At 55.8% G+C, this 20,185-nt stretch overlaps 1 protein-coding gene across 1 annotated transcript; it reads right to left on the bottom strand.

Annotated features, from left to right (window-relative positions):
* Window positions 1-243: 243 nt before the first annotated feature.
* On the bottom strand, window positions 244-14,277 carry ABCB9 (ATP binding cassette subfamily B member 9). The gene is made up of 12 exons (XM_040577541.1): window positions 14,190-14,277; window positions 12,136-12,819; window positions 11,638-11,752; window positions 11,106-11,236; window positions 9,541-9,746; window positions 8,787-8,984; window positions 7,062-7,190; window positions 5,915-6,103; window positions 5,155-5,328; window positions 3,634-3,793; window positions 3,037-3,173; window positions 244-1,998 (listed from the first exon to the last, which is right to left on the bottom strand). Exons 2-12 carry the CDS (start codon window positions 12,740-12,742, stop codon window positions 1,660-1,662), a joined length of 2,385 nt encoding a protein of 794 aa, XP_040433475.1. The 5' UTR covers window positions 12,743-12,819; window positions 14,190-14,277; the 3' UTR covers window positions 244-1,659.
* Between the last annotated feature and the right edge of the window lie 5,908 nt (window positions 14,278-20,185).

Here is a 20,185-nt window from a genome sequence, read left to right as displayed (position 1 = left end):
ATGGGATCCGGGATGAAAACAAGTTCTTAAACAGGCTATACCTAGTGCTATGGTTCACGGTCATTATCAGATGCTGAAGGCATTTACATACCTCATTCTCTGTAGGTTTCTTGTTATTCCCCATGAGGGAACCAGAACATGTGTGGTATGCAGATGTATCCATCCATCATCCCAGATGAACATTACCTTGAAAACCCAGATGTTCTGAATGCAAAGAACACCCCCCACTAGACTGGCTCAATGTTGAGTGGCAGAGGTAGTATTTTATTTTTTTTTTTGAGCATCCCTCCTCAAGGACACTAAAGAGTTTGTAAAACATCACTGAACGAAAACAAAACAGTGCCAACAACAAAACTGCAAAACTGCCAAAAAGTAAAACACAGCAGCATTCAAATATTGAAAAACATGAGAGCTAAAGTGCTTGAGATCATTTCTTAACTATGCACAGTCTGAGTCAATCTTTCCCACATAAAAGCCAGTGCTATTTTTCAATAGCATCTGCCTGGCTGCATAGGTTTCTTCACCAATCTATGGCAGCATAACACTACTAAGCCAGAGCCATCACACAAAAGGACTAGGAGCAACATCTTTCTTTCCCTCTTACTAAAAGTTAATAAATAGTACTCAAAGAAACACATTTCACAGTTCAGGCAGCGGAAGTTTGACTTCCAGGAAAGTGACTGTACGGATTTCCCATGCAGTGAAATCACTTGCATTGCCTGAAGCTGAACAAAGCTTTGGTGGGTTTTATAAAGTGCTGTCTTTTAGTATTTTATGCCTGTCTTTAGTAGTGTTTTTTCAAACCAGCACCGGGGTTGTGAGTTTAAAAAAATACTGAAATAACAGACTGAATTTCAGTGGACACTGGAGCCAGACAGACATTGTACAGTGCACACAGAAATATAATAATTAAAAAAATCCCTAACCCAATTATGGTAAAACTCTTCGTCCTTAAAAAGAAAACCAAACACCCACCAAGCACCAAGAGTAAATCTGAAAGCAACACCTGCCTCCTGGTCCCCTGGCTCATTCCAGGAAGGATGATTACTACATGAAACAAGCTCAGCAGCAATGGTTGTGAGCCTGAGCCTGCAGGCACTCAGTGCAAAACTCTCCCAGCATTCAGCGCCATGGAAGTGATCCCATTTTCACCGAAGCCGAAGGGAGCTCCCTACAGACTTCAGCAGACTTTGGACTGACCCCATAGATTGACAGCAGGAGCAGGACCTTGTTTTACAGTCGCTGCTTTTCTACCCAGCCAAGAAAGCCACCCCCTGAAATTCCTGGAGGGGTTTTCAACCTTCCCCTCCATGCATGCATTTAACATCCAGTACAGTTAATAGCAGTTACACATGCATATCAATGGGAGAAAAGTCCCAGTCGAGAGGAATTACTGGTAGTAAGAAAAGAAACCCGGTAGAAATGCTGAGAATTGCTAAAGACCCAACTCCCCAATCGGTTTCCCTGTTTAACCAGCAGGCGTCCGCCCACCGGGCTGTACTGCAGGAAGCTCTATAAGTGCGTGGTTTTGTGTGCACGGGTGCATGGTGCACGCGGGACGGACGAGCGGGCAGCATTGTGCGGCGTGCCGGCCTGTTGGCAAGCTGCCTTCTGCCTCGGCATCCCAGCAAGCGTCTCGAGCGCCAGCCCTCGCCGCTCTCACTTGTGAGCTGTGTTGTTATAATCGTCCTGCACCGCGGCCGGGAGGGAATGGTCTATCCTGAACTCTTCCTCCAGCCCGCTGGGTGCCTTCGCTGAATCTCCCCGGGCTTCGGGTTGGTGGCCGCCCGTGCCGCCTGCCTCGAGCCCCAGGATCTGTCTCTGCACCAGCTTGGAATAAAGACCTCCTTCTTCCATCAGCTCCTTGTGCGAGCCCTGCTGCACCACGCGGCCCTTGTCCAGCACAATGATGTTGTGTGCCTTCTCCACAGTGCTCAGCCTGTGAGCTATGACGAGCACTGTGTGGTTCTGCAAGTCGCCGTAAATCGCCTGCTGAATCTGCGTGGGAGGAAAAGCTATTAGTGCACGAGCATCGCTGGCACCGCTTTGGGAGGGGAGAAGAGCAGCTTTGTGGCTCTGTGTTAAGAAATCTCTGGGCAGGAGGTTTGCTCTCCTCTGGCTACGCAGAGGACACGAGAGCAGGACTCCCTGTAGCACTACCAGCACCGGCATATCCATCCTGGCTCTCACTGCCTAGCCACAAATCCTCTCAGTCCAGCCAGCTCACGGATGCGGTATGCATCCATCCACTGCCAGGAAAGGGCTCTGGTGGTTAAATGACAGGTCTGCTCTTGCAAGCTGGGCTCTTGTTAGAGCTGGGATGCAAATAAAGGCCACGCAGTGTTGGCACAGACTGCGGGAAGCTGATACCTGGGAAATGCGGCTGCTCAGAGAGGTGGGGCTGTTTCCTGGGAGGATAACAAGGCAAACCAAGAGAGCTGTTTTCCAGCCAAGAGACAGACAAAGGCACTAAGATCTGAAGGCAGGCAGATGGCCACCGGGCACACATCGAATTGACACCCCCAGCTATCCAAAACCAGCCCCAGGATGGCATCAGATACCACGGGTGATGCTGAGGGCAGTGCCCAGGCCTCAGCCCACGAGCTGCCCCACAGGATCAGACTGCTCCACACCGTGGGCCAGCAGTGCTCATCCTCCAGCACCAGGAGACCCACCCTCACACCAGCATTTTGACCTAGCTTTTCCTTGTGAGGATGAACCAGGCAGGCCAAACTCTGCTGCTGGTAGAGCCGTTTGGTTGTCACATCCCAGCCAGATAAACCACGGCACGGCTCACAGAGAGCTCAGGGCCTTTCCTGCAGGCATGGCTGGTTCGGTGCCTCAGCTGGGATTTCAGCTCGGGTAGTCCTACCCTGCCTACTGCAGAACCATTTTTAGAGTCTTCCTCTGTGTCTTGTGCTAAAAGGCTGCACGGTGTTGCTGTATGCCAGCTAACACTTTGCACGCTTCAGCGACTGGCAGGGATCCCAACCTGACTGGGCCTGGCAGGCCCCGACACCCGGGTCGCCCACTCACCGCGTGTTCGCTCTCTGCGTCCAGCGCGCTCGTGGCTTCGTCCAGGATTAGGATGGGGGGGGTTCGGATCAAGGCCCTGGCAATAGCCACTCTCTGCTTCTGGCCACCCGACAGCTGAGCTCCTTTTTCGCCTGCTTCTGTTGGATCAAGAGAAAGAAGAAAGGGGCAAAATAAAAAATGAAGAGCTGCCACCAAGTTCAGCGCCCAGCCAACAGCACCAGGATGATGGCATGCTTTGAAGCAAAGACCGGGTAAATGCTACAGCTCCTGCTCACTTAGCAGAGCAGTTTAAATGTATTAAATAACCACAAGGTTGCAGCCCTTCCCTCCAGCAGCAAGTTCTCCAAGTCCCAGGGTGTGAGGGACTGATGCTCATGGAAACAACCAAAGGAGGAAGTCCCCGAGCCTGGGAGATCATCCAGGTCCCAGCTTCCCTCTTGCCCTGACCCATGTGGCCGCGTTGCTGCTGTCTGCCCCTAGAAGATGGGCTCTGGAAGCTTTGAAACCGAGGCAGCAGTGAGAAGCTGCACCCTCTCTGCCTTCTCATGTTTCCCTAAGCACAAAACAGCGTCAGTGCAAACGGAGGGATGTCAGTACCTGTGTGGTAGCCGTCCTGTAGCTCCGTGATGAAGGCATGTGCGTTAGCCTTCTGGGCAGCCTGAACAACCGACTCGAAGGAGGCCGAAGCTAAGCCGTAGGAAATATTATCAGCAATGGAGCGAGCAAACAGCACTGGCTCTTGGCTCACCAAGGAGATCTGCAGAGAGGAAGGGACGAGCAGGCGGTTGGAGCCGGAGATGCAACGTCTGACATCTCAGATCATCAGCATTTGTTCCTGCCAGGTAAGGACTTGAGTGGGCAGAGCCCCGCCATTAAACTGAGACACAGAAATGCCTCAACATGAGCTTCCAGCAACGCTGGTACTGACAGGGTGCTGGGAGGCTGTTGCATAGGAAAGAAAACGCATGCAGTGCTGGTATGCTGGCACCTGGGATGGGCACCCCCTGTCCAGGACCCTGCTGTGGTTTTGCTCCAGGCCCATCATTCCCAGCACTGTCTGCTCTTCCCAGTATGGGAAACCAGTTGCTGGGACGAGGCAAGCTGGACAGACCTTCTCCCAAAGTCTTGCTAATTTCCCATTCAAGGCTAGTTGTCACAAATGGGCCCTGTGAATAAGCCCTCCTGCGTCTTTTAATCCAAAATTAGGAAGTTCTGGACATAGCTGATGCAATTCCTTAATTGCTTAGCAACGGTCTCCCTGCCCTACTGTACAGCCATCGCTGCTCACTCTCAAATTCAGCCTTTGTTAAACAGTCTATATTGAAATAAATTGAACCCTCCAAATTATTGCTCAGAACAGGACGTGAAGAGAGCCAGCAGGATACGGTCATATTTTAATTGCCTTCTCCCCATGCTCCTAACACCACACCAGGCCTGCTAAGCTGAAAGACTTGCTTGTCTTTTAGTTTTCACTCAGTACAGGCAGGGAATGTAAATTAGTCACACTGACTTTGGCTTTCCAGCCTGCTTCTGATCAATTGTTTTCAGGTTTTCCTGCTGACTCGCGAGGCCATTCACTCTGAGGGCAAACAAAGCGGGCAGTTACTTGCAGAGGAGATGGAGACTGATCTGTGCTGACACGCAGACAAGAGCCAAGGGGCCCGAACCCCTCTGCTGGGCAAAGCACCCAGCCCCTCCACTGCTCCCGCTGCTGCTGGCATCTCGAGCAGTTTAAATCCCAAAATCTCATCTGAGAATTACTTTAAGATCTTAAGGTAGAACATGCTGGAGGACTGTAAAACACTTTTTCCAAACTCAGCTTAGACTGTAATTAATCAAACAATGAAAACTGTATTTCTAATGGGTTGGCCAAACAAATACAAAACAAAACATGTTGCTTGTTCTGGTTTTGGAAGACTTCCCCCTCCCCACAAACCGATCGCCTCCCCTTTCCCTTCTGCCCCCACAAATTATCTAAATTTGTTTCCTGGACCACCTCCAGCTTTCCGGACATTTTGGAGGTTGCCAGCTCGAATCCACAGCCACATGCAACACTGCCATCCATCCCCTCCGACCACGGCAGGCGCTAGCTAGAATACACGTAGCAGTCGCTCGTACCACTGAGTGCAGGTACTTGTGATCGTACATGTTAATGGGATGCCCGTCGAGCAGCACCTGCCCTTCTTGCAGAGGGTAGAAGTTCTCCAGGATGTTGACGCAGGAGCTCTTCCCGCTGCCTGATGGGCCCACCAGCGCCGTCACTTTGCCGGGGTGCAGGGTGAAGGACACGTCCTGCAACATGGATGGGAGATTGTGGTGAGGTGCTGGCCTTCACCGGGGTCCTGGGGCAGTGTGCAGAGGATTTAGCCAAATTGTGGCCCCCCCACCTCGATGGCGAGCTGCTTCAGCCATCTCGCCTGCAAAAGACTAGCTGTTTGCTCCTCCTCCCAGCTCCCTTCCTCCGAGGAAGCAAGAAGCCTGCAAACTCACTTTGAATTTGCCTGCTTGCGTGGCAGGACCTCCAAAAACTGCACTGCTTTGCTGTCTCGCCCTGCCCTGTGACCCCAGCCCCTCTCTCACATGGAAGCAGCCTGAGACAACCTGGCACAAAGCCCTGTACCATGCTGACATGTTCAATGTCTGAGCTGGGAACAAGGGTCTTATTAATAAAACTCTTTCCCTGTAAGGAAAGCCAGCCCTAGACACCCACTGTTCATTATGATCTGTTTGCCAGCATGCCACTGAGCCTGCCTTTGTGCATCTCCAGAAGGGCAGCTGACCTTCCCTGTGGGCTGGGGATCAGTCATTGTCGTGACAAAAGGATATCGTGATAGGAATATCCTCCCAATGGGGAGCTCTCCGCACTGGTGGGGCTCACCTGGAGGACCTGCGTGGCGGAGCGAGTGCGGTAGGAAAATGTCACGTTTCTGAACTCCACCTTCCCATCCACGTGGTCTGGGGCCAGCGACCCGTCGTTCACCATCGTTGGCTTGCGATCGATAAACTCGAACACCTTCTCAGCAGCTCCCACTCCTTGCATCAGGCCACTGTAGACAGAGCCCACGGACTGGAAGGGAAGAGGCAACGATGAAACCCTCTCACGGGATGGAAACAGCAATCATGGCCACTCGTAAGGAGAGCGGTCAAAGCGTTTCCAAATCTACCGTCTGACGTTAACTGGAGGCAGACAGAGAAAGCAAGCTCTTACCCCCACCCAAGGTATATTTCTCTCTGGAATAACGCCCCATCACGCTGGCCCTTCTCACTGTTAAACCCAGAATTGCTGAACAGCCTGTAGTGCAACTGCCCCTCCCATCGGAGGAAAAAAAACCCAAACCGTAAGAAACACACACCAAAACCACAGCCTGAAAACACCACCAGAGCCTGCAGTTATCAGCGCAGATGGTGAGAGCTGGGCGAGCTGTCTCCGGCTCTGCTCTGTCACTGACGCACCACTGAAACCAAGCTTGGCTGCGAGGAAACCTGGACTTGCTAATTTCTGCCTCAATTAGCCAAACTGACACCTTGGCAAGGGGGAAGCAGCCCTGGGTGGGCTCCACCATCCCACCCACAATCCCATCTTGCTAACGCGCTGCCAACGCAGCAGCTTGCAGCCTGTTCCAGGGAAGTCTTTTTTTTTTTTTAAATAATGTAATTAAGCTCTTAATGAACCCTGAAATTTAACAGGCAGCCGCACAATCTCTGCATCCTTCATACCAGGAAACGTGCTTGGGAGACAGCCAGGACTCTCCTGTTCAGCGGGGCCAGCCCAAACCTTTTGGTGCTGATTGCCTTATTGGTGCTGAGCTCCTCTGGGCGCTTTCAGGAGTCAAGGCATTAGCAGAGGCCTTATTCAAGGGGCCATAATGGGATGGGAGCGGGGAGCAGAGGACACACAGGTGGGCAAAGCCACCCGTGTGGTAGGGTAGGCAACACCAGGTCTAGTCCTGCAACTGCAGAGACTGGGAACATCTGGAAGACAAACATCACCTTGATACGGGGTGTCCCAGAGGGGTCAGGCTCACCTCCATGCAGTCTCCCAAGACAAACTCATAAATGATGAAGGATATCAGGTTTCCGCTTGTCATTTGCCCAGAGATCACGAGGTGCCCGCCGTAGTAAAGGATGCTGACCTGGACCACCAGGAGGGTCAGCTGAAAGCAAGCAAACACCCCCAAATCAGCAAGGATGACCGACGTTTTGGTGTCGCTGCAGTTACCCACACAACAGCCCACAGTTCAGGAGCTGACATTTATTCTTTGAGCCCCAAACCAAGCATCCTTGACACTGCATGGCTGACAGCAGTGAGGATGGATATGAAAAGGGAAAAACAACTCGGGTACCTGGGATGGGATCTTTCAACAAAACAGAGTCCAGAAGGGCAACAGCCAAGGAGGGAGAATTTATCTGAAATAGCAGTGCCTCATCGATGTCTCTTGGGCTAACATCCTCAAGGATAATAATCCACGCTCGAATTATCCAAGACATGCAGTCACCTCGCCACTAAAATAAACTGTTATAGGACTGTGACACATTTTAATTTAGAGCACCAAACCAAGCCAAGAGTTAATGCACAAAACCCCTGCATATACAAGTCCCTGCAGCACAACCTCAGCTCTCGCTTGAGATCAGTGTGTGGGGGTGCCACCTACTCCGCAGAGACAGCTCAGCCCTGATGTGACAGATAACAGCCCCGTGCCTTTAGTCAGCCTGTTTCTTTCCACGCAATGCCCAGTGCTCTGCACAACGTTTGCCACGCAGGCTGCTACAGGGTTACATGAACGTCCAGAGCCTTCCCAGGATCACAGGCGGTGGGAAGGGCTGCTGGCTATAAAGTCATGCAGAGGAAGATACTGGGAAGAAGTTCCTTTTCTCTCCACCAAGATCTGACCTGAAGATCCCCAGTTTCCTCTGAGAAAGGCTCCGCTAGGGCTGTGCTAAATCTGTCAGCTTCTTTTTACGTGAGCCCCACAGGAGCAGTTTTGATGGTTTTGGACTCGTTTGACTCAGCGGGATCCGTTCTGACCCAGTTCTTGCCGCTGGCTTCACCTGGATGTGCAGGAACAATGCTAGAAATGCTCTGCTTTTGCTTCCAGCCTTGGGAACCTGCAAGCCTCCCACAGCTGTACGAGGGCGTCATACCTCAAAAAACCTTTCAGCAGCATCCCTGAACGCGCGTGGGTAAGGGCAGCCCGACGCGAGGGCTTTGCGCTGCCTTAGCAGCCAGTGCAGAAGCCCCGGACCATCTGGTCCCAAGCAATGAAAAAAACACTTTGAAAAAAAAAAAAAAAAACACAACAAAACAAAAAAATCAGCAGCCTCCCCTCGCCACTGCCCCCACACAGAAGATCTCTGTTTCTGAGCAGAGTCTCAACCAACGCAGAGGCTGCTTCCCGGCTGGAGCAGCCGGAGATGAGCTGGCACAGGCATGCAATGCAGCAGCCCGAAAACACGGGGTTTTCCACGACCTTGAGCAGTTATCAGTGATATTTTTATTTACAAGAGAAAGCAGACTGTTCACCGGCATGATGCAATGCTGCCCTAAGGGGGAACGGAACATATTTTTGATGAGTTCAAAAAAAAAAATAAAAAAAAAAATATCAAGAGATGGTGGTTTACTGGCAGAGACACCAAGGCTGGGCTCATCCCAAAAAGCTCCCTGAGAGCGTGGAGCAGCACGGACATCACACCACGTGTGGTTTGTCACCTGAAGTGATGTCCCCCGCCCATCCCTAGTGCTGGTCACCTACCCCGCTGGACCACACGTAGTAGGTGTAAGCCAGGGCCTCACGCTTGTTCAGTTTGTACACCTGCTGCAGCTTCTGCCAGTACACGTTGGCCTCTGCCTCCTCGTTTGCAAAGCTGCGGACGGTCTTCATGGCAGAGATGGTCTCCTCAGCAGTGTTGTTGGCCTTGGCCAGGGCATTCTGCACGTCCTTGGAGAGTTTCTGCAGGGAGAAGAAGCAGAGGGAGCTCAGCACACGCCCGGCTGCCTGTGGCACCTCTCTCAGGCTCAGGAGAAGGCACGGTGACATTTTCCAAGGCCATGGACTGAGCCAAGGCTGAGCACTGGGACGTATCCCCCACCTTGGGACAGCGGGAGAATGTGGTGCAGGACTCGCATGGGCCACAGGCCGTGGCATGAACCACGGGGGACAGCCCCTGGCGTAGAAAGGTAGCTTGGGGCTAGGTTTAACCCTCCGCCGGAGTCATTCCAAAGGGAGAGGAGAGGACAGACAGCATGTATACGAGCAGGCACATATGGAACATCTCGTGGCCAAGCTACCTCTCCCGTCAGCTCCCGAGCACGAAGATAACAGCCAAGCCTATGCTCATCTGCCCATGCAGGTGCAATGCTGCCTTCCTGCCCCCACTGCGGGCAGCAAAACACCCAAATATCAATCCCTCCAGCTCCAAGGCCGCCCACAACCCCCACAACAGCTTCCCAAGGGGACCAGCCCAGCATTGTGGCACACGACAGCCACAGCAGCCCCTCCTGCCTACCTTGTAGTACTTGCCGTAGACGTCGGACACCAGCATGATGATGGGGAAGCCCATGAAGGTGACGAGCGAGAGCTTCCACGAGAGGCTGAACATGAAGAAGATCACCCCCGTGGCCTTCACGACGTTGCGCAGGAAGATGTTGATGTTCTGGGAGACCAGGTCGCTCACGATGGTCGTGTCCGACGTCAGGCGGGAGATGACGTCCCCTGCAGGAACGAGGGGTTGGGGAAGGGAGAGGGGGGACACGTCACCATGGCAGGTCGCTGCCTGGCCGTGTCCCGTGTCCCATGTCCCATGATGGGACCACACACAGCGGTCCTGGCAGATGGAGCTCCTCATCCAGCCCAGGGCCTGGCTGGGGGGCAGCCGAGCAGCATGGATGGGGATCCACAACAGTGGATGTGAAGCAAAGCAGAGGAGCTCAGACTGCTGGATGCACAAGGGACATGAAGTGCATCCAAAAGCACAAACTACATCCTCGTGTCACTCGGGACATCTGCAGAACAAAGGGGACTGCCTCCGCACTACACCCTGGAGGGCACCCCGTGGGCACACAGGCTGCCACGTGGGTGCATCGTGGGTGTTCACTGGGCTGAACACCCCTCTGGAGCTGTCACCCCAGCCCCCAGCTCATTTCTGAATGATGCCAGGAGCCCTCCACGAGCCTGCCAGGGACTGCTGGCACCTTTCCCTGCTGTCCTCGCAGGACCAGAAGCACCCCTGGCACAGCACGCCCCGCAGAGCACGAGGCAGCTTTGGGTTTAGCTGTGTGTCCTGCAGCCTGGAGGAAGCCCAAGTGACCTGGAGGATGTGGGTGCGGCGACTAAGGACAGAGCTCCTGCAGTGGAGATGAACATTAAGAGCCAGCAAACACCACCCTGCATTTCTAAGCACTTGGCCAGTCTTCGAGTGCAGCCAGGGCTGAATCCCCATACTAAGCAACTGCTAGTCCAGGGTTACTGGATCCCACTTCCAATAACATCTCCAGTGTCCTCAGCTACCAGGGCAGCTTGCAGCGATTGCTAAATACAGCGGTAACCTCAAAACTAAAAATATCGCCGGGAAGAAATTAAGTGTGGGAAAAGTTGCAGCCGACTGGGACCACGCCAGAATGACACAGCCGGGGACAGGACTGAGTGGCAAGCTGGGAAAGCCACAAGCAAGCACAGCAAGCTTTACACGCTCAAGGTTTCCAGTGCCTGGAGCAGAGATGGAGGGCAGCTATCAGTGGGAAGGGAGGTGCAGGAAGGGGAAAGGAGGTGTTTTGGGGATGAGATGGCCAGAGATGAATGTGTCAGCCCCGGGGTTGCTGGATGTCAGGTTGGTCAGTGGCAGAGTGACATCCTCAAGGTGCTGTGCAATCCTGACCCCATGGCAGGGAGGTACCCAAAAGGTTAAAAAAAATAAAAATAGAGCTTTCTATCCCCATTTCTAAACATGAGCATTTGGGTGCCACCTCCAGCTACTGACAGCTAATGCCAGGAGGGCAAACCAAAGGGAAAAAATACCGTAGGCTAGGACAGGATGGAGGGACTAGAGCAAACCCAGGGGAAAGGGGAACCCACCTGTGCGATTCTCATCAAAGAAACTCATCTCTTGGGACACCAGCGACCTGAAGAGGCAGTTGCGGAGGCGGATGTTCAGCCTTGCAAATATGAGCGTAAAAACGCCGCCCCGGATACCTGCGGCAAATGAGCTAATTGCAGATAAGAAACGTTATAGACCAGTGGACACGAAACCCACTCCTCAGCAACACAAACACACCAATGCCCACGCCAAGGGCTTGGGCAATGCTGTGCCGGTACTGTTTTCCACCCCGGGAAGTGATGGTTTTACCAGCCCATGCCTCCACGGGGTGCTACCAGAAGGGGACACTGGTCCTAACCCCAGTAATGACACCCGTCAGGAAGGGACACGGTGCTGCCAGGACAGCCTTCCCTGGGGGGCCCGTCCCCTGTGCCTGCTCCTGCTCCGCCACCGTGGGCAGACGGATGAGGAGGGCTATGCGATGGCCTCCCCACCACCACCACGGCCTCGCAGCGCCGCGAAGCGCCGAGAAGCCAAAATGCATCCCTGGGCTCCAGCCCCCGCGATTACCTTCCTATGGCGAGCAGTGACATGACCAGCACCGCCGTGGAGAAGCGGTCCATGCTCTTCTGCACCACGATGCCGTCGATGGCCAGCCCTGTGTAGTAGGGCAGGAAGGTCTCTCCTGCACAGAACCACAAGACAAGAGGTTACAGACCCACCACACACAGGACCAGCACGGAACCTGTAATCCCAACCACGAAGGCCCTTGGACAACCCCATCCCCACCATGGAGATACTCCTACCTCACACAAGATGGAGGCACGGTACCTCACATGAGATGTACCAGGAGGCACAGCCCCTAGTAGCGCACAGAGATGTCCCATTTCCCATTGCATTTTACCCCCCACTATACATTTTGCCCCATTTAATTCTTCCCCCAGCCCATTTAGGAGGTGCCACCCATCTCAGGAGCAAGCCCAGGGTGCCACTGAGCCCCATGCATGGCTCCTTCCCTCCTGACGAGGGGCAGAGCACCCCACGGCCCCCTCCAGCCCCTTCGCTCACCCAGCGCGGCCACGAGGAGGAAGAAGGAGGCGATGCCCAGGAAGAAGGCGTCCGGCTTGGTGTACGACAGCAGCTTGTGGATGGTGGGACCCGCCGCCTCCTCCCGCTTGTCCCGCGGGGCGTCGCAGCTCTCCTCTGCCTCGGTGCGGGACTCGGAGCTGGGCCCCAGCGCCTCGCGGGAGGACGTCACGCAGGCCAGCAGCTGCCACAGCCCGAAGGTGGCTGCCAACGCCACGTAGGTCCAGGCAAAGAGCCCCCAGAACCAGGGATCCTTGATGGTCCTGCGCACCTCCGAGTAGAGCAGCAGCTTCACCATCATGTAGATGCCCATGAGGAGGCAGACGACGGCGATGAAGGTCCGTGAGGCCCTGAGGCGCCGTGGGCCATAGGCCGTGTTGGTGGCGACCCCGATGGCAGCCCCCAGCAGCACGCAGCTGCGGTAGAGGCAGCCCCCCCAGACGTCCAGCAGCGAGTTGAAGATGTTGAAGTGCCGCAGGTCCTGCAGGATGTCCCGGCCGCCCCGGCCGTGGGCGTAGAGCAGCGTGGTGACCGCCACATCGGCCCCGCTCAGCGCCAGCGTGCTGGCCACCGCCTTCCAGGCACGCATCCTCCCGGCCGGGCTGGGAGCCACCGAGGCGGTGGGGGGACGGTCCTAGTGCAGGGAGGACATGGCCACGGTGTCCTCTGCGTGGGGTGAGAAGAAGGGGATGGGGTTGGTGTTCGCCACCGGGAGGTGGTGGGGAAAGGGGAGCAGGTTGCAAGTGCCTGTGGGGCAAGCCGTGGCAGCCACCCAGCATCCTGATCCCAAACACCGCTCTCTGTTCCTTCGTCCCCTCCTCTTCCCCTCTATACACGCTCTGAGATATTTCATGGAACTGGAAGCCCAAATGAAGACAAATTCCCCCTCCCAGATGTCTCCATCCATCCTGAATCCTGAGCCTGAAACCTCCCCCTGCATCTCGGTGGGAAACTTCATCCTCTCTTACTGTGAAGGCTTCAGGCCCACCCCGAGGTCCCAGCTGAATGATGCTGGGACACGGGCACAGGACCACAGGTCCAGGACATCTGTGCAGCCCTCAGGCCCTGTGCTACGGAGCCGTGGGGTTACTGAACCCAGACATTTGGAATCTGAGGGTCCCTCCCTGCTTTTCCTGGGATGAAACTGAAATCAAGCACTTGATCAAAACCCTACTGAAACCTTATCAAAGCATAAGGGAGAGCAGCTCTGCTTTGCAACAGCTTCTCCTCTTAGAAAACCAACAAAAAAAACGCATTATCTTCAAAAAAATGCATTATCAATGATGTCTTGAGGTCCCTTCCAACCCCTACAGTTCTGTGATTACAGCTCCAGCAGCCACGGCACCCTCCCAAATAACCATTTGGGGCAACCCTCTGAACGTGCTACATAAAATCCAGAGACATGCAATAAAAAAAATCACGAGGGAAAACTACAAAGCAGCTGGAAACCCACACCCACATCCCACGGGAGAGGGAGGCTCCGAGGCGGGACACCGCCCTTGCCGCCACGCGTGGCTCCGACCCCACGCAGGGATGCTTGGGACCAGCTCCGAAGTGACATAAAAAGCGGTAAAAAAAAATAAAAATAAAAATAAAAAAGCGGGACTTCCTTCCTGCCCACCTGCGCCATGCCCAGAGGTGCTGCGCTTCAGGACGAGGCAGCGTGACCGATCCACGCGAAAGCCGCCCCGTGGAGCAAGGAAGGGCCGTACAAAGTCCCCTCGCGATGCGTGGGCACCGGGGCGTTGCGGGGTCCACGGAGAGCCCGGAGGGCTCTCCGTGGACCCCGCAACGCCCCGGTGCCAGTGGATGGGGCCTTGCCCCATCCCAGCCCCCAGCATCCCCCCACCCCACCTACCCGCGCAACCCACGCAGGCACCCCCGTTTTCCCACCAACCACCACCTCCGCCCATCCCTCCGTGCTCCGGCCATTCCGCAAAACCCCCCAAAACCAGCGCGGAGCCCCAAAAACCCTCCCAAATTCCGCCCCCCCCCCCCCCCCCCGGAACGCAGCGCGCCCCCGCCCCGCTCCCTACCTGCGGCGGCTCCGGCGCCGGCGCGCCCGCTGCGGGAGAAGGTCGCGGGTGGGCGGGGCTTATCCCAACAAGCCACGCCCACCTCCCCTTAGCCACGCCCACTCGCTGCGGCGCTTTCCCGCCGGCGCCACCGTGCGCCGGGAACGGGGGTGACCAAAGCGGGGCGGGGGGGCACCGGTGTCGCCCTCCAGCGTCACCCCACCGGTGTCCCCCAGCCCCGCACCGCCTTGGCCAGGGCAGCCTCAGGGTCCCCCCCCCCCCGCACCCTGTAAAATTTCACAGAATTTATTTTATTTGGGTAGGAAATAAGAGGGAAAAGATGAAAGGGCCCTAAACCAGGCTTGGTGGGGTTTTAAATTGACCCCAAATACAAGGAAACGTCAAATCCGGCTTGATGGGGTTTTAAATTAACCCCTAATAATTAACCCCTGCTACAAGGAGTGCTGTGAGGGGTCCGTTTTCAAGAAATCCGGCTTATAAATGTTTTTGTCTTCGAGCCGGGACAAGCTCGTGCCATCCAGAGGGCTGCCAGCGCTCGGCCTCTTCCCCGCTCAGCACCCAGGTGGGTGACAAGTGACAGCCGGGTGGCCTGGATCACCTGTGGTCAGGGGTCCCAGCGCTGGACTTCAACAGGGTCCGCAACCCCGGCAGTGTGGGACCTGCGGGAGTCCTGGAGTTCACCCCACGTCTGGGGAGAACAGAAGGAAGAAGTCAGTTTCCTCTGCCTGGATAACCAAAAAAAAAAAATGAAAATCTCACGTTTCGTTGTCGATTTTAATTCTGCTAATGAGCGCTTACAACTAAACAGCTCGCTTCAAGCCATCCCCACGGCCACAGGGATGCAGCCAGACCTGGCGTGGCTCTTCCCGGGTCGGGCTGCCGGCGGGGAGGGCAGATCTAAGCCGTAGGAAGCAGACTGCAACCTGGCGAACGCCGTCTCCTTTCTGGTCCTTTCCCCCTCTGCACCCAGATCGCCCCCCAGGCCTCAGCGCAATGACTCCCGTGTTCCAGGTGGAGGCTCCTGGCACTACCGAGCCCCCTGCTGCCCCCAGACGAGGATGGTGCCACTTCTCTGTGCCGTAGGGATGGTCCAAACCCGGACCAGGAAGGGACGGAGCAGAGCCCCTTGTCTGAACCTTCCCCTTCCTCGCTCCCCAAGACAGAGCAGGTGAGTCCGTGCCCTGGGCTCCCACACAGCTGGGACAAGACCCTCGGGAACAGTTCGCTCTGCTGGCCCCAGCCCCGCAGGACCCCCGGAAAAGCCCCAGAGGCTAACTGGTTTTCTTCCCCCCGGCCATGCTCTGCTCAGGCGGCAGGACTGTCTCGATTTGGAAGGACACAAACTGGCCCTTCTTCAGCTTCTTCAGGGGAGAGGCGCCGTTGCTCCCGAACACGTTGTCTTCCACTTTGAATGCAAGAGAGGGCAGGCCCCGGCTTTTCCTCTTCATGCTCTTGCGCTCCCGCTTGTAGGCTGTGGTCATGTTGGCGATCACCTGTAAAGCAGATGGTTTGGGCCTTGAGGCTGCTTAAGAATCAGCTCAGCCCTGCTGCAGCTCTGCTGGCAAAAGCTGTAGCGGCAGCGGCAGCGCTGCTGGCGGCACCTCGAGGCACGGGAGGGACCAAACGAGGTCTCTCCACCTCATCTCATCACCCCCAAACTCGCAGAACTCATGCTAAGAAATGACGATTTGTGGCTGTGCTCAGAGTTCTCCATCGGTAGAGGGCAGAATGGGATCTAGGCTGGAGCTTCGGGAAGCTCTGAGCACCTCCTGTCAACCACAGCTCCTGCTCCTGCCCTGCTCCTGCCCTGTTTGCAGGTGGTACCAGCGACCCAGACACCAGACGGGGCAGGAAACCTCAGTGTGTCCTTGTCTAGCATTTTTTGGCACACAGGTCTCCCAGCACTTTCCAAAAGACACTGAGGCAATTTTTTGAGGCAGGAAACCTTCATGGGAGAGAGCCCACAGGCAAGGGACTCCTGCGGGGTGGCATTTCTGGACAGGCAGGGGGCCCAGCTGCAAGACTTACAATTTCTTTCACGGCGTTCTGCTGCTCCTGAACGGCGGCTGTGAACGGAGGGAGGCCGTCTGCCTTGCTGGAGCTCACGCCCTGCTCCTTAGAGTCCTTGACAAAATCCACCTGCAAGGCACAGACACGTGGGCGTTACCCCGTCACCGCGCCGGCAGCAAACCTCCTGCACAACTCCGCTCTGCCGAGAAGTTACCTCGGAGGACAGGCAGACGTATCTGTTGAACATGAGGAAGAAGGGGGTGTACTTCGTGGCGGAGTTGACCGAGGTGCGGAAATCGAAGAGCACGGGGTCGAGGTGGGCGTCCCACTCGCCGGGCTTCTCGCTCACCACGCTGCAGATGGAGGATCTGAGCAGCTCGGCGCTGCGGTCGTCCAGGCTCGCGCAGTCGGCGGGGTCTGCAGGGGTGAGGATCTGTGAGATGTTCCAGCGCTCGCACAAATGCCGGCTGACCTGCAAAGGTCACCGCAGCAGTGAGCGGCGCCCCCCCCGGCACGAGACACGGCCGTGCCACGTGGCTGCAGGGGAGGGGACTCACAGCGCTGCTCGTAGCAAAAAAAGACTGGAGCAGAAACACTCCCAGAAGCCTGAGGTACTACAGGAGAGGGAGAAAGGTGTTGCTGGGCATGGCAAGCTCCCTGGAGAAGTCGTGGCCTGACCGAGTGTTTTGCAACAACCTTTGTTACTGCGCTTGAGGCTTCTCACAGCACTGGCAAACTGGGTTAATCCCAGCGCAGGGCGGAAAGCTTACGGGCATCATCCCACAGGGCTCTTCCTTCCGAGCAGAGAGGCTGCAGTGCGGCTGCAGGACTTGCACCACCTAACTGCGGCCTCAGATCCCTACAGCGTGAAAGCTTTGGAAAGCACCTACTGCTCAGGCAACGGGGCTGGGAGGTGGCAGCACCAGCTCCTTGCACCCCGTGCGCGGCGTGCTGCGGCTCTGCCAGTTGGACCTGCTGTCCAAAAAAAGCTTGAGATCACGTTGCTCTTCCCTGAACCACCCAGCGTGTGACCTACCTCCTCGCAGAAGTCCCAGCTCTGACTGGCGTAAATGTTCTTGGACGCTCCGAACCTGAAGGAGAAGAGGACACACAATTGGTTTTACTCCACAGGTCACAGGGCAGAGCAGCTGATCCTCACAGGAAATAGGGTACAAAAGGGACAGAGGGTCCCCAGTGGGGAGAGGCAGGCGTGACCTCGCCTTGCCAAGAGCAGAGAGAGCTCTGCTGGCCATATCTGTTCCAAAACAGCCAAGCCCGTTTGTTCAGGAATGATAAGGCAGCAGCAGAAGCAAGCAAAGTTTCTTGCTCTGAATGCAGCCTCTGCTGGCTCCACGCATTTTCCACGAGGTACCGTGGTGAGAGGCACCACAGGAGTGCAAAACAAACACCTCCTGGAAGGGATCAGGGTACAGTTTCGAGCTTCTGCAGGGAACTGGGGCACAAACTCTCCTGACCTTGGAGCTACACAGAGAATCACTTCTGCCTCTTTCTCCCTTCCCCTGCTAACAGGAGGACACCAAGCTGCTCCCAAGCACTTTGTAAAGAGCAACTGCGAGGCACTGCATGACCTCTCCTGCGGGAGAGAGGGCGTGCTTTTGTGGGGAACCATCTTGTGGACACAGATTCTATCTGCAACACTTCCCAGCGTGCCCCACCTCACTGCAGAGGCGCAGTGTAACTAACAAGAGAAGAGCCCACCTGTAAAAAATTGTAGCTAGGGCTTTAGCCACTGACAAGGGATCTTTCTTCTGCAGAGGAACAGCCTCAATCCACTTAGTGAAATAGTCGGTCACAAGGAGGACATGTGTATTGCTCTGGCTTGTCTCAGGAAAAGGTCCTGCATAAACAAGCACCAAGAAAAATCAACGTGATGCCATATCATCGCCCAAATGAGGAAGGTAAAAACCGAACCCAGCAAAACAATCGCTGCGACAAGGCAAACAACCCCGATTCTGTTCGGCACTGCCATTTAGACAGTACAACTCTGTGACCTTTGTCATCAAAAATCCACCCATCACAGCCTCAATCCTGAGAAGTAATACACGCCCACAACTCCCATTGTGTGTCGAGTGGGAACCGTGCCAGTCACTGGATCAGGTTGCACCTCGGTAAGCTGCTACGGCCTCCGTGACACCTCCTCACCGCAGAGCGAGGTGGCTTTCACTCACATGTGGCCCTAAGTCTGCCACGCTTCCTGATGGCTGGCGCGGAAGCCTTGAAGAGCCTGTTTGACAGCCGCAAACACTCACCGTGAACATCTAATCCCAGCACTTCCCAGGGAGATTCCACTTTAACAGGTCTGGCTTTCCGTGATACGTTCTTGTTGTGCTCCGCGTTCTGGCACGTTTCGCACATTTTGATCTGGAAAAGGAAAAATTCGTATCAAAGGACTCTAAAATAGGCTGACAATTTCTGTCAGATTCAGACTGAACAGGTTATGAATGGGTAGGAGGGGCAGTAACTGTGAGCAGCTTCCTTCTACCCTTTAAAAATAATGGGACAAAAGAGAAAGAGGACAAAAGACAACAGGCTGACACAGCTCACCTCTGACAAAACTCACCCAGACAGCTTTTGCAGACACAATAACCAACTTTCTGAATATGATCTATAGCAAAGACATTTCTCACCCCACTTTGGAGCAAATATTTACTGTATTTTAAACAACTTCTACTGGCTAGAAAAACTGTCAGCCCCAGGGTGCTGGAGGGGCATGGACTCTCGGATCATGCAACGTAACTGCGGTTCTCCAAAGCAGGCCGTGCCACAGAGCCCTGCTGCAGGGGACTTTCAGCAATACTCCGGGCGAGGCATAGCAGCCCGGAGGAGCTGACAGAAACAACAAGCACCTCTCATTGCAATAGTTTAGCGACCTGAGGAGCTCTGGCAGGAATCCATCCTGCTCAAAGCCAATCCCAGTTCCCATGCTGGCCAAAAGTGCCCTGCATGAGGATGCCTACCTGTGTAGGCTTTCTCAGGCTCAGGGGAAAGACACCCAATTTATCCAGCTGTCTCAGGCTGTTCCAGCAGTTTCACCTAGCATGTAGCTTCAAAGCAAGAGCACCAGAACTGAAACCACCCCTGCATTAGGGCTCTTCCAGCTGCTCTCTGGGGTCTCCTGCCTGAACGCCTCGGGAAACGCTGGTGGTGCCGCACTCACCCAGTCCACCACATCCTTCACGATGCCCAGCCAGTAGTACCGGCTCTGGATGCGGTGCACGGTCTTCTTCTGGCCCAGGTGGTTCCCGATCTCGGTGAAGTGGCTTTCCAGGAAGACCTGCCGCCTGCGCTCGGGGTCCACGATCACCTCGCGCTTCTCCTCCTTCTTGGGCCCCACGTAGTAGAGGCAGCCGCCTGCGGATGGCAGAGAGAAGACATTTTCGTGTCACGCGCCTTGTGGCAGCTGTCCCCCTGCCCCAACCCCACAAAAATCCCCCACCCCACAGAGACAAAACCCTGCTACGGGCAGCATCACCCCCCCCCCACCACCACCACCTGGAGGCCCCCCCATCCCAAAAGCACCTCACAGACCCCCGGGGGGTGGAGAATTCCTGTCAGCACCGTGCCCCCCCCCTCCCCCCCCTCCGTGAGGCGGTTGTGTGTGTGGTGGGGGGGAGGGGTCGCTGCCCACCGTCGAGGACGAATTTCTGGGCGTAGCGCTTGAGGTTCTTCCTCTGGATGGAGCAGAAGCTGGGCGGGAAGCAGCCCTCGGCCAGCAGCCGCTGGATGTCGGCGAACTTGCTGCTGGGGCCGCCCGGCTCGGCCGCCGCCGCCGCCACCACCTCCTCCTCGGCCACCTGCAGCGCCGCCTCCATGCCTGGGCTGAGGGGACCGTGACGGGGCCTCGCGCGCGCGCGCGCTCCCGCCTCCCCCCGCCTCCCCCCCCTCCCCCTCCCCCCCCCCCCCCCCCCCCGGTGAGCGCGCACCCTGACGGGAGCGCGCCCTCACACCGGACCTCCGCCCCTCCT

Source organism: Cygnus olor, chromosome 17, assembly GCF_009769625.2.
Source record: "Cygnus olor isolate bCygOlo1 chromosome 17, bCygOlo1.pri.v2, whole genome shotgun sequence".
Classification (NCBI taxonomy): domain Eukaryota; kingdom Metazoa; phylum Chordata; class Aves; order Anseriformes; family Anatidae; genus Cygnus; species Cygnus olor.
Note: the sequence above shows the minus strand (reverse complement) of the source record. Positions and strands in the feature narration are given on the sequence as shown.

Excerpts from the sequence above, each read along its gene's own strand:
- ABCB9 (XM_040577541.1), bottom strand. The coding sequence starts at position 12,742 with ATGCGTGCCTGGAAGGCGGTGGCCAGCACGCTGGCGCTGAGCGGGGCC. Across the intron at positions 9,747-11,105 it reads CTTTGATGAGAATCGCACAG|GGGACGTCATCTCCCGCCTG; the intron begins GTGGGTTCCCCT and ends TCGTTCCTGCAG. Across the intron at positions 7,191-8,786 it reads ACTACGTGTGGTCCAGCGGG|CTGACCCTCCTGGTGGTCCA; the intron begins GTAGGTGACCAG and ends GCTTGCTTTCAG.